General features: G+C 40.5%; 1 protein-coding gene across 15 annotated transcripts in view; it reads left to right on the plus strand.

Annotated features, from left to right (window-relative positions):
* DTNA (dystrobrevin alpha) overlaps positions 1–13,968 on the plus strand; it is a 219,957-nt gene that overhangs the window by 158,886 nt on the left and 47,103 nt on the right. For all 15 annotated transcript variants that reach the window (XM_026841319.1, XM_026841318.1, XM_026841315.1 and 12 more), the window contains 5 exons: positions 966–1,051; positions 2,599–2,753; positions 7,123–7,228; positions 9,892–10,058; positions 12,484–12,608. In XM_026841319.1, coding sequence (XP_026697120.1) covers positions 966–1,051; positions 2,599–2,753; positions 7,123–7,228; positions 9,892–10,058; positions 12,484–12,608 — 639 coding nt within the window. The remainder of the gene's footprint in view (positions 1–965; positions 1,052–2,598; positions 2,754–7,122; positions 7,229–9,891; positions 10,059–12,483; positions 12,609–13,968) is intronic.

The following is a 13,968-nucleotide window of genomic DNA, read 5'->3' on the forward strand; positions in this document are numbered from 1 at the left end:
ATACCAAAGTTTCTATAATGGCAGGTAATCATTGGGGACTATTATGACCAGAGAGGGAGAATGAGGATAGCAAGAGGAGCAATAAAGTTAAGCCATTGTGTGCTTCAAGACAGTCGAAGGAAGAATTGGCAATGTGCTAAAAGTGAACAGAGCATCCTGAGAGTGAAGTATATGGTCTGATCCTTCCAGGGAGAAGAAAAATTCGTTTATTTTTACCTGAAAGTGACTGGACTTACAGTCACTTACAGAAAAAACTTTGGTTTTTTGCCCCAAGGCATAGTCCTGAGTGCATTTGGGGTTTAATAGCATTATGCATTTTAAGTTAAAAATAAGAGAGCTAGGCACAGCGTCAACTTTAGCAAGCCAGGGACAAGACTCTTCTATATAGCACAACAAACATCCTTTGCTCAATCTGGCTGCAAATATAGTCCCTGATTTTCAGCAAAGTCCTTCTTAAAGGTTCATGAGAGTCAGTTGTATCATTTAAAAGGCAGTTGTCAGGACTTACTAACAGGTATAGTATGCAGCTTGTGCAATCATGTGAGCCCTTTCTGCTTTTTCACTTTTGTTCCCAGTGTTGATTTTTGCACTTATTTGCAATCTTATAGGGACAGAAGATACCCAGTACGCATAGGATAGGGAGACCATGAGTGTGATAAGTGCCTTCCTGTGCTATTGTAGCACAAATAGCAGGAATAATCGTCACCTTAGTGTATAATGAGATAAACAGTTTAATACTGAGCTTCATGTACGTAGTAAATCTGTTCTGAGATCTTTACAAAATAATGTACCGATGAGTATTCCCACAAAACAAACTTTCATTTTAAAGGTCTTATTTCTTTGTATGTCAATCCACATATAGTGTGCATTAGAGTATGTTATTTTGGTTATATACATTTTAAATGGAAAGAGGTCCATATTATAAAATGGACATTAAAATATGTTTACTTTCTGATTTTGAACAGGGAAGGACATGGTAAAATTTCCGTTTTTGCTGTCAAAATGGCCTTGGCAACTCTCTGTGGAGGAAAGATCATGGACAAATTAAGATGTAAGTCTTTTGGGTCACATTTTTTAACCTGTTAATCCGTGTAGTACTTGGAGAGATAACAGTACAGGTAGGAAAAGAGGGAATTAGGATAAGTTATAATATCGTGGCTAGGTTTGGGATTTGCACTATATAGATCTCCAGGTAAATCCTGCTAAATGTTTGACTGAACTTCACACCGGACTTCATATTTTTGGAGGCAGATTGCATATACTGAGGTTCCAATTTGTGGATTTTTTTTTCCTTTGGAATGATTGAATTCAGAGTACAGGTAAGTGCCTCAAATGTTCAACATCATGAAGCATCACTTAGCAATTTCTTCAGAATTTTGTTAGTAACATCTCTCATTTCACACTTAGAAGTACAATATATTTATGCACTATTTATATTTCTTCCAATAGGGAACATACTAATTCCCTCTGTTTGAGAGAACAGATTTCTCATTTCACAGTATTTATTCCCAGTTCCCCAATAGCCAAGGCATAGTTTACTTGTAGCTGCAACGAGAGACTTTCTGTTTAGTGCTGTGATGCCTGTAGCTCATGTCCAGAACACCATTTTCCGGACTTTTTGACAAAAGGATTAATGTCAACTTTCAGTTTCTTCTGAGTCTTCTACCACTGCCAAAGAAAATTGAGTTTGCAAATTGTTGTGGATTGGAGTAGACGAGTAGAAATCCCAGGTGCTAATTTAGTCTTCCAGATTTTATGGCATTTTTAAATATATTATTTCTGTGTAGAAACTCAGATGCAGATTGAACTTAAATTATAAATTATAAATTGAACGCTTTGTTCCCTAGGCTGCTTAAAGAAGAGGAGCAGGGTTGATCCAGCGGAAGGCTGGAGTATGATGCTCATGTTTCGGGTCAGCAGTCCCAGGGTCCTATTGTCAGAACTGCCCTTCAGGTTCCTGGAAATGAAGCAGCTGACATGACACCCGGAAAAATTACAAATGTTCCTTAGTCTGTGATCCCCTGATAAGCTTAGGATAATTTTAAACAAGGGGAAAATTAAAGGCTGATAAATATACATCTCTGCAATAATAAAACTGATATTTTTATACATGAACAAAAAAGCAAAAAACGGAGAAGAGTCAAAAGTAATGCATTTGAAAGATCGTCAGTGCTTTGTGTGTCCAAAACAATAACAACTGACTTAATGAGCTCATTGTTGAGATTTAGATTTGACATGGTAAACTGGCAGTAGGCAAAAAGCTGATGTTGCGTAGCTTGTCAAATTAGATCCTTCTTATCTAATTAAATTACTGCCTCATGCCATGCATCAGACTGTGCTTAAAAAAAATGACCACACACAGTGAAAAAAAGCAGGAATATTTTAATATAAAAATCTGCTTCTTTTTTATATGTAGATCATTATTTTTGTTTTCTATTGAGGTGGGTTATAATTAAAGATGCCATAATAGTGGAGGGTTCCATAAGCATAATGTGTTGGTTAGCACTTCTGTTTCAAATCAGATGATCTTAATTCAGAGCAAATTTGTAGCTCTCACTGAAACTACCATTTCCTTTTCTTGTCTTTTCTCCCCCTCAGATATTTTCTCAATGATTTCCGACTCCAGTGGAGTGATGGTTTATGGCAGATATGACATGTTTCTGCGGGAAGTTCTCAAGCTGCCCACGGCTGTTTTTGAAGGGCCTTCATTTGGTTATACTGAGCAATCAGCAAAATCCTGTTTCTCACAACAGGTAAATGAAGAGTGAGCATCCAAGAACACAGGATCTCACTCACCCCTCAGCAGGCCAAGACTTTCTTCCTTTCTTACAGATATGTGCATATTCACCCAAGAAACACATGGCTGGGTGGAGGGGAGGTCCACTTCACTAATTGCTGGCATGTAGGTTAGCTAGTCTCTATAGGTTCCCCATAAAGCCATGGAGGAGAGAGAAGCTTAGTCAAAAACTGATTCAGAGCGGGATCTTAACTTACTGAATTAGGGAGCATGAGGACCCTAACTTCCTAATTTAAGCACCTAAATTAGATACTTATATTTAGGTGATATAAATACCCCAAGACATACAATCCTCCACTCCAGTTAGCTGGTTTTGCTATAAGCATGTATGAGACTTTAATTTCTCCATACAAAGCTCAGCTCCCGCCAAAAAATCAAACAACATGTTTTCCAGATGATGGTGTACACACAGAAGAAGTTTATGAGTGAGAAGAAAATTACCTTAAACCTTTATTGAAAATGGGAGTCAGGAGGTATTAGAAAATCCCTCATCTCTTAGAGGTGAGATCAATGAGAGGGTCAGGAAAGCAATGTATTGATGAGATTTTTCCACAACTCACCAGACTCTGTAGGTGCACTGAGTACAGTACATTGACTGCAGCTAATAGCTTGCACTTCAAAAGATCCCATAATTTGGGCTGGTTTTCCACTTCTGTAATGGAGAAAGAGATAATTCCTCTAGCTCTTCCCATATGTCACACTGTATAATTCCATAACTATAAAGTAAGGGAAGATGCTGAAACTGGAGAACAGTTACAAATAAAGTTAGGGTTTTTTTCTCTTTATCCTTCCATTCACTAACTGAATACTGTTGAACAAATAAGTTGAATGGAGCAGGAATAGTGTCATTTTCATGTAAAATAGAGTCTCACTTTTTGTTTTCTCTCAGTTTCATCACTAATCAATAGGCACTCCAGTCAACGGAAAGACATTGTTGAAATTCATTTATTGAATCATCTTCCAAATCATTTTAAATGGCAATGTTTGCATATGTGAAACTAGTCTTGTTTCACAGAGGGAGACTTAAGATCGCACTTCATCTTATGTTGAAGAATTTACATAGTGAAGTGACTTCTACTAGTTTTGTATTCAAATAATAAAAAAGTGCTCTTGCATGGCAACAGGGCATTCAAGCTTTGCATGTTGGACATGCTGCTATTAAAGATGAAAAAGCAATTTCTTTCCTTGAAAAAATGTCATTCAGGCCTCATTTTCTATCTGAGCAGCCATCAGAAATCGCACTTTCATTGGCATTGCATTCAAATGAGGGGACCAAATGTGCTAAGGTACCTTAAGAAACAGTCTCCAAACAGGCATTAGATGGTTTAGTTCACAATCTCCACTTAAAGCTAATGAGAATTAGTTCTCTGACTGATGTAGGTACACAGCAGATTTACAAAGCTGTTGTTTTGCATCTGTAGGCAGCCAAGTACTCTTGTAAATCTAGTCTAATATTTCACTTAAACTCAGTTTATGTAATTCTCATTATGTCCTCACTAGGGATGAACCAGAGTTTTGAAACAAGACTCAAAACAACATATCCTTATGACACTGTGATAAATTATATTTACAGTCTTAGTCACACTGTAGATCGTTCTTTCACTCTCTCATATTGCACTTAGCATTATCAGAAGTTGATGCCTTGGGATAAATTTGGCACTCTCGCTGTTGTTCTCAGTCTGGATGACTTTTGCTTACCAGACGCCTTTCAGCTCCCTGATATATAGATTCGTCAATTTCAAGAAACAAAAAAATTCTGGGAATGATCTTCTGCTCATGGTGTCAAATCCATTTCAGTTTGCATCTGAAAGGATTTTTCCTATTGCAGAAATGTTTTTATTATTCCCCATTGTACTGGTTTATTTGATCAAACCATGTATTTTCCTCTGTCTGTGAACCACTGCTAGATTGAATGGCTATTCAAATAGAAACAACAGTGTTTCCTCATCAGCAAATTTATGGAACAGAAATACCAGAGCGAGTGACTTAATATTTCAGAATACAAAGCTCTGGCTCAAAAAGGAGTTTTATCACCACCATAGGTAGGATTCATATGATATTATACTTTTAAAAGTGTTGCTATTATAAAAAACACTTTATTTCTCTTTTTTTATCCCAAACTAAAAGGATAGACACTAACTTCATTTTCTTAGCACTTGGCTAAGTGTTATTCCACAAACCTAGACGCCATCTGCATGTATCATATATTTAGAAAACAGCTTTCAGTTTCAACTTTCCCAGCAGATGAAACAAAAATGCAGGAGAAAAATATGCCTTTTAAAATGTATGGAAATTGCTCTGCTGGTGTCCTTTTAAGGGACACTGCTCTCTCTAATCCATAAAATCAGTGACCACCAGAGGAGTTCAGCCATAAAGCTGCCAGTGAAGCTAAGTTGCTTTATTTGGTGCAAATCAGGTTTTAAATTATAGCTGCATTCAAAAGCCTACTACACTGTGGAAGAGTTGTTCTTGTCTCCCCATCCATTTGCTTCTTTAGACCGGCTGCCAGCTTATCTGCCTTCAAGAGCAGAGGGAAGACTTAAGCCTACTCAGCTCTGCAGTATGGGGCACTGGAGGACCTTTCTTTTCCAAAACTTCACTCTGCCTTTTCTCCTGCTCTCATTTCTGCTGCAGACAGCACAGACATTTGCTGGTGACATTGGTCATCAAAGCCAGGCCAAACATCCACAGCAGATCTCCAAGAGAAAGATTGTTTTCTGTGATCTGATGCTTATAACATAGGATGCCTATTTGGGAAGTGGTTATCCACTCTCCATGGGTGGAAAGATCATTCATAAAACAAGCAGGTGGTAGCTGTTTGATTGGACTTTCGTACTGTAGGTATTGTGGGAAAAGATAGTATTTCAGTGAGATTTAGAGCTCACATTCTGGCTGTTTCTGTTCATTAAAGAACCAAGACCATTTTCCCAACTAGCCTGAAGTATTTTCTCTTCTCCTAGGGACAAATATCTTTATAGATTTCCCAATATCTTGCAATATTTCAGCCCTGAGACTGTTACAGAGCACGATGTTTTCCACTGATCACTCAGTGTATAACAGAAATAATTATTTTCTTCACATCTGATGGCAGTTGTATATAAATGCAGCACAGACTCTCCATCTGGAAATCTCAGCTTTTAAAAGCACTCCACAACACACAGAGATGATACATGTCACTGCATAGCTGCTGTTTTGCTTCCTCATGGGGTAACCACAGTTCTTTAGCAAGTTAAAGCAGTAGCTTATGCAATCAGATATGAAAATTTAGCAATCCCTTTGGATATGGGGATGCTACTTAAATATGTATGTCTACAAATTATATCTGTACCCAGTCTCAACAGGGCTCAATATTTTTGCATCTTAATTTTATTTTAAAGGAGGGCTTAGTTGCTGATTTCTTAAGGACTCTCTGTCCTTGACCACCCAGTAGGTGTGTACTTTAGTACTCACTTAGGTATCCAGTATATTACATAGGAAAGAGCATGTATTTCTGATGGAGATATCTCAGGCTGAAATATCACCTACATGTCTGAAAGAACAAATGAACTAGGATTTGTGAGGACTTTCTCCAGACACCTAGAAATATAATGCCCTAGATTACATTTTTAAAATAAACAGGGATATTTTCGAGTTTAAATTGCTTTGAAAGATAAAGAGGAATAGATCTTTAAGAGCTTACAGGTGTGGAGAGTTTAGGAACAGTTGTAGTCTTCAAGTGTATGCAAACACAACAACCCACAATCAGAGCTCACCCATAATTAGTTGCCATCACTCAACAGACTAGTATAGTTTCTTAAATTATAGTAGCACAATTGCCTGTGATAGTCTGTCCTTACCTTATATATGTTTTGAAATTATACTCCCCTGTTATTTTCTTTCATTTTCTTTGTTGGAGTACCATCAGTCATTCTTTGCAGTGAGTTTTCATGTGAAAATTGGTAATGCATAGTGATACCCTGCATGCATTTGTACTCATTATAGGGTACTCAAAACACATGAAAACATGAAGAGTTGAATGCCAACCTTATTCACAAAGCATCTTCAGGCAATGACTTTTAGAAGAGAGTCTTGAAGTGAGTGGGAGCTAGGTGTCTCTAACCCAGCCTTGTGAAAAGGACTGCTAGTCATCAGTAGTATACATTGGAACTACTAAAAATAATCTGGAAAGGCTTTGCTAGTATCACTTGTTCTTTTTAGTAAACCAGGGCTACGAGGAAACAGTGTCTGGAACTTGCTCCCAAGCATTTCTGTAAGGACAGGATAAAACCATTTTGATATGTCTAACTACTGATTCTTTGTGCATGTTTGTTTGCTTGTTTGAGCAGAAAAAAGTCACATTAAACACTTTCTTGGATACCCTCATGTCTGATCCCCCGCCACAGTGTCTGGTGTGGTTACCACTTCTGCATCGACTGGCAAATGTTGAAAATGGTAAGTAAGAGCTTCTGCCAAAAGCCAGTTACAAAAGTAAAAAAATGGTTTTGTAGGAGCTACTGTACTGCCTTTGTTGATTCCGTGTGTTATTTTTACAGTCACTGGTAAAATATTTAAAGAATCCTGTTGGTCATTTGGCCAGGAATGTGGCTTAATTTTTGCTATGCTCAGGATATTATCCTGATCATCTCCTCTCCTCCTGTGCTCTGGGTAAGCAAAGAGCAACAGGACTTGGTCCATTCACACACTTCTATTTGGTAAACTATCAAGGCCACAACTTTTATTAGCTATGACATATGGCAGCAGAGAAGGAACAGCTTGGCATTTTCCGTTCATGCAGCATTCTTGGCAGGAGATGTCCAGTGCAGTGCAAAATACCGGCCAAAAGATCCTTATGAAGAATCTCCTAAACCTACACTGCCAGGCAATATACTCCGAAAAGGAAGTTCCAGATTCATCCTTATCCTTTGTTTGTGTGGAAGATGAGGATTTAACTGTGAGATGCCTTTTTCTCCTCAAGGGTTCTCTTTCCCCAAAATGAGTAGATCACATTTTAAGACAGGAAAGGACCATGAAGATCAATTCTTTTGATTATTGCACAGTGTATGTTGCATGTCCCTGGATAGTAACATCTTCCTCCGCCTTCCAACTTACTGAACACCTGGGGAAAAGTTCACAGACTCACAGATGTACCAAACCTTCTACAGAAACAGTATATGAAGGTAGAAGGTGCTGGCCACACAGAAAGTGCAGGGGCAGAGCTAGAAAGCTCATGCATTTCATCTCACTGTATACACCACCAAATTGCAGCCCACAAACTCTGTCCATCTGGAGGAGTTCCCCAGCTCCAATGCAGCTGGCTTCTGCTGTCCAGAAGGACTAGCACTGTTAGTATTAAGTAGAAAAAAAACATGGGACAAGAAATGCCTTTTTACTGTCTTATGATCTGGGTGTACTTGTTTATAATGTGGCATTTCTTGCTCATGATCATCAGGAGGCAGTGATACTGACAGTTATTAATCCAACACTTTAAATCTAGGAAAAGGAAGAGTTAAAAATGGAGGAAGTTTTTACAAAAATTTTAAAATATTAATTTACAAGATAAATAGATTTTTTTAAAACAATTTTACAGCCCAGTGTTTTGTCTTAGAGGTTGTTGTGTAAGGGGCTTATTGTATTCTTGTGTTGTTGCTCCCTTGAAGGTTTACCTCTAGCATAACTGAAGCTTTGGGATGCTGTAGGGTAAAAGAAGCCAGGGGAGGGTGGCAGGAGGAAGATAAGATCATACATACTCATCCTGCTAGGCAATAGAAATATTTATACTATTTTCCATCAAAAAAAGGGGGCTGGTGGAAGGGGCGGTGTGCAGCCATTTTTTGGTGATAAAAGGAGAAGGAGGAAGTCATACGTGTTCTTGTACTAAATAAATCTTTCTTCCATTGAAAGGCACCGAGGTGCATAAGATGAAGTTCCAGAATCCTTCTTGGCTACAGAGCTACCTATCTACCTCACCTTCCTCAAGCTCTTGTCATCCGTCTCTGTCCCTTACCAGCTTTGCACTCTCCCAGCCTAGAGCACTAACCCTTTTGCTGTGAAATTCTGGCAGGGTATTAAACCCTGACACACTCAGCACTGATCCGAATCCTCCCAGCCTGAACCTTACAACTGAAAAGCAGAAGGTGCCTGGGAACAACAAGCTGTTTAGTACCCCATGGTAAATGGGGTACATGCTGTAGCAAGGAGAGAGGAACAGAAGTAGCGCTATTGCCAGGAAGTGGCTTCAGAATCTCAGTTAGAGCCTTAGCGTGCTCAGCGACTCGCATCCTTGTTACTGTCTGCTTCTGAGTGGAACAGAGAACAGAACCACACAGGTCTCTTCGAAGGCCAGCTTTCCAAAACTGGGCATCGAAAGCCAGATTCAGAGTGTTCAACTCCATATATAGGTACCTAAACGATGCCAGTTGGACAGTTGAGACAGCAGTAATGAAGAGACAGCATGCCTAAGTACACTTTTGTGCTTCCAGTAATCAGACAGCTGAGTTTGTCTTTATGTCCAAGATGCATCACTTTAGATCCTCACAGCACAGCAAAACTTTCAGCTTCCCCTGGTATTATAGAATAGAATCATAGAGTGGGTTGAGTTGGGGGGGACCTTAAAGATCATCTAGTTCCAACCCCCCTGCCATGGACAGGGACACCCTTCAGTAGATCAGGTTGCTCAAAAACCTCATCCAGCCTGGCCTTGAACACTGCCATGGAGGGGGCAGCCAAAACCTCTCTGGGCAACCTGTGCCAGTGTCTCATCATCCTCACAGTAACGCAGCTGAAGAATGCAGTGGATTTTCCCACTTAAAAATTTCCTCTACCATATATTTTGTTAGACACTGAACACACTTTCACTGCGGCAAGCAGGAGGTGCAGGAATCAGCTCAGAAGTCATGAAGAATTTGGTGCCCAGTGTAGGAAGCATTGCCTGTGGATCAGCACAGGTTGCTGAGAGGCTACTTGAGTTTTCACGGGTCAGAGCTGTAGGCAGCATCCGATGCTGCAGATTGCTAGAAACAAAGAAGGGATTCGGTCTTCAGTTTGGGGCTTTGTGAACTTTTGCTGGGGGTTTCTCTGCTTTGGTTTATGGCTCAGCGTTTTTCTCTCCTGTGCAGTCTTCCATCCTGTCGAGTGTTCCTACTGCCACAGCGAGAGCATGATGGGGTTTCGCTACCGCTGCCAGCAGTGTCACAATTACCAGCTCTGTCAGGACTGCTTCTGGAGGGGCCATGCCAGCGGTTCCCACAGCAACCAGCACCAAATGAAAGAGTACACGTCATGGGTAAGGGAAGACTCGCGCCTTGCTGCAGACTGCTTAGCCCTCCAGCCAGCGGAGAAGCCCCCGGCTTCATCTCCGGGCAGCTGTCTGGCACAGGGAGGCCAGGAGCCAGGCTGCTAGTTCGGATTGGCGACCCCGTCAGGGAGGCTTCGGCCTTGGGAGCTGTCAGGAGAGTACAGAGGTGGGAATGGTCTTTTCTGGGTGAGGATCTGGGGCGCCTGTGGCGGTGCGTGCCGCGGGGAGGGCAGGGCAGGAGGGGCTGGCAGCAGGGCACCAGGCTCACAGCAGTTTCTCCTGTTCCCACAGGACTCATGGTAAAATCATCATTGGCTTGCTTTGTTTGGCTACTTGTAAATGAAATTATGAATACTTAATGCTCATTCATCAATATTTTCAGTCTAGTGGCTGCAGCATATGTGTAGCATTTCAGATAGTCCTGGCACGGTAGATTTGAGTGTGATCACAGGCTTAGATCCACAATAGTGTTTACTGTAGAGAAAAACACACTTGAATCTTTTTGTTGTTAAACAAAATAATTCAATGCTTTCTGTAAGCTGAAAGAAAAGTATCAAGAGCTACCTTAATCTTCTCTGAAGGGCATCAGACCTGGGAGCTAAGCTCTCTGCGGACTGGAGCAAAGCTTGATTGTGAAGCAACCCAGTCCTTCAGGGTTCAAATCCAGAGACCAGCAGAAAATCCTAACTAACCTCAAATATTGCAAAAAAGTATATTATTACCAAAAAAACAGAAAATTATGCATATAGCAACAGCTCACATTTGTACAGCGCTTTATGTATATTTTTTAACAAAGTTCTGAAGCTTAACACTTTTAAAATGCATGTTTTGATGGAGCAGGCAAGGGTTAAATTTGACATGGTTTGCTCTGTATGCCAGTCACACAGCCCTGCACTGTATCCCACTGTTTTTGTGGGTCCTAATTGCTGCTTGTTGCATAGACACGAATGGCTTGAGTTTAGACTCTGAATAGAAGAGTGCCCACTACATAGCTCTGACTCCATTCCTAACGGCAATTTGTGCTATAAAATCATTTTTCACTGTAACCAGGGAGCTGTAATTATAGGTAGGAAGTAATTGGAAAACTTAAGATTTCTGCTCAGCGGAAGACAAAAATGTGACTACATGCCTAGTGGTTTCAAATGTTTCCTTGTCAGAAACAAATGTTTTGCTTCAAGTTTGAAATTGCCTTTCTGTAGCGTTCTTTAGCATTTGTTCAAACCTAGTTAGTATTCTCCGTAAGGCATCCATATTGAGCTCCACATGCAGATTAAAGGTGTTCATGGGTGCACTGGAACACAATTCATAGTGAAATCACATTTATAATGAAAGAGAAAAAGCCTGAATTTTACATATTTAGGTTGGATTTCTGTAATAGAAATATTTCATTATCTTGATTACAGTCATAAGTCAATGCAGGATGTGTATGCACAAATGCAATTCCACTCCTGTTAAGTTCCAAAAAGATTTTTAAATTTCAGCATGTAGAGCTGTATTTTGGAGGGAGGGCACAGTGTGAGGACCAGCACCCCTGCTTTACTGGCAGAGAAGCTGAATCACAGAGAGGTGGGTTGGATTCCCAGAGAATCTCTCACACAACCTAAAAGACGTCCTTAGGTCTCTGAGCCCTTCCTTAGAAAAACGTTCAGCTGCAAAGAGTGTCCAAACAAAACTAGAAAGCAGAAAATACTGGGAGGTTTTTTTAGACTTGCTGATGGAATTTCAGGGTGAAAAGCATGTTTCTTGTTGTGAGCCTCCCCATCTTTTGGTGACAGTGACAATAGGTCAGCCTCTTCTGGTGCACTGTCACCATGGTGGGGCAATTCCTGCCATGCACATGTCTCAGATTTCCCATTCCCCAGTGTGGCAGGTGCTGCAGTGGCTGTGGGAGGTGAAAGAAGAGCTTTATAACAGCAGCTAAACAGTACAGGGTGCTGGAGCTGAGGGAAATACAAGTGAGGAGAAAGAATATGGCAGCCTTGTCCTGGCCCACAGTGAGGAAGGAGACGGTGTCCCATACATTGTATCTATAGGGGCAGGCGTACACGGGTTTGTTTTGCTTGCACTTCCAAGATAGAGCCAGCTCCCGTCCAGGTGATGCTTAACTTTGTGCTGTCCTTCATTCAGTACTACCTGAGTGCAGCATTGCAAAACAGCCATGGCAATTGCATCTGTCCATATAGATATACCCCCCAAGCCCATTATTCTGAAGGCCCCTGAAGGTAAGAGTAATCTTTCCTCCAAACTGAGCAGTCTTTGCCTTACCAGACTCTTGGAGTGGGAGGGAGGCAAGGGGGATGTCAGTTGATAGGTGTGCAAGCCCTAGAGCCTCCTGTTGTTTTGTGCTTCCTATAGCAGAAACAGTATGCACCTTACTTGTCCAGATTACCTCTACCTTCCTTGTTCCTCCCAGAAATCACCTGCTAAGAAGCTAACTAATGCACTTAGCAAGTCTTTAAGCTGTGCTTCCAGCCGTGAACCTTTGCACCCAATGTTCCCTGACCAGCCTGAAAAACCTCTAAACCTGGCTCATATTGTGTAAGTATCTGTGTGCTGTAGAGAAAGTAAGCTTTGTTGTAAGAGTTGCTCACACCAAGTGTAGATACTATAGCTCTGAACAAAGTAGGAGTTAGCTGGGGCATGTCGAGCTCAATGAATCACAAGTGCAAATTTGCTGATAGGGGTATTTAGTATTAAAAATGTTCTTCTGGTGTGACTTCACTTGAAAAGTCAGTGGGATATGTACATATAACCAAATACTGGGACACAATGTTGATATGCCCCCATTCTCCCCAAGAGATATTCATACAATTTCATAGAGTTTCAGCGCTTTGGGATGTATTCATGAAAAGAACAACAGTTTTGTTGTCTAGAAATTCTCAGCTTCAGTGTATCATAGGTATGTCTTGACATGAGGTGCCAGAGAAAAGTGAAGTCTAACCACTTTTTTTGAAATCATTGTCAGAGTTCTCACTGACTTTAATGGAGCTGTGGCTTCGCCCACCCCTGAAGAGTTATATGAGTCTGCATAAGAAGCGTGTCTTTAATTGCCAAGTCACTTGAAGGGACTCTGTTATCTTTACGTTTTGATGTTTTGGGAAAGCAAAATTATTTTTGATACAGTAGTTTGTGTCACTAATTTTTCTGTTCAGGAGTCAAGAAGCTCAAAGCAGAAAGAAAATGCGTTTGTGCAGGGTGGGGAAATTACCACTTGGGAAATTTTTTTTCTAAAGTGCATTCGCTGCCCATAGTGGCAGTTGCTCAGATTTTCTCATCTGTTTGTTTTACCTTTGTTTCCTGGGTCCTTAAAAAAAAAAAAAAAAGTTAAATTTTCCATAGAATTCAGGACGAATGAAGACGTTGATTGGAAGAAAGTTACAAAGACATTAACTTGGAAAAATTATTAAAAAATGCTGTCTTTAAAGTATTTCTCTCATTCGGATATATTTCTTAAGAAAATATATTTCTTAATATCTTCTCAGGGGGCCTGACTGAAGCATTTCAGGCAGCAGCCATTAAAATTGTATTTGCATGCTGCATATCTGTATTTCTGGCTGCTGGAACTATTCCAGTCTGTAATTATTATACCTACTTACTTTTGTCAGTACTGAGTGTTTGTATGTAGCATCTTTAAGGGCTGTGGGCTGTGCGACACCTGGAAAGTTCACCTAACCTACCTGACATTTTAAGGCTAAATCAAGCTGATGGTCCTCCTTGTGTGTTTGTAGCAGAACTTTCTCAATGCGTAAAAGAGTTCTCTGCTCTTCAGACACATGGTGCCTCTGACAGATACGTAATGCCAAATCCCTGTTACACTCAACTGTCAGTTAAAACCCCTGCACCTCTTTATAGAGGTGTAATGGGAAGACGTTCTTTGGAAGAAGTCATCTGGAGTTGG

Source organism: Athene cunicularia (assembly GCF_003259725.1).
Source record: "Athene cunicularia isolate RWA chromosome 2 unlocalized genomic scaffold, athCun1 chr2_part1, whole genome shotgun sequence".
Taxonomy (NCBI): domain Eukaryota; kingdom Metazoa; phylum Chordata; class Aves; order Strigiformes; family Strigidae; genus Athene; species Athene cunicularia.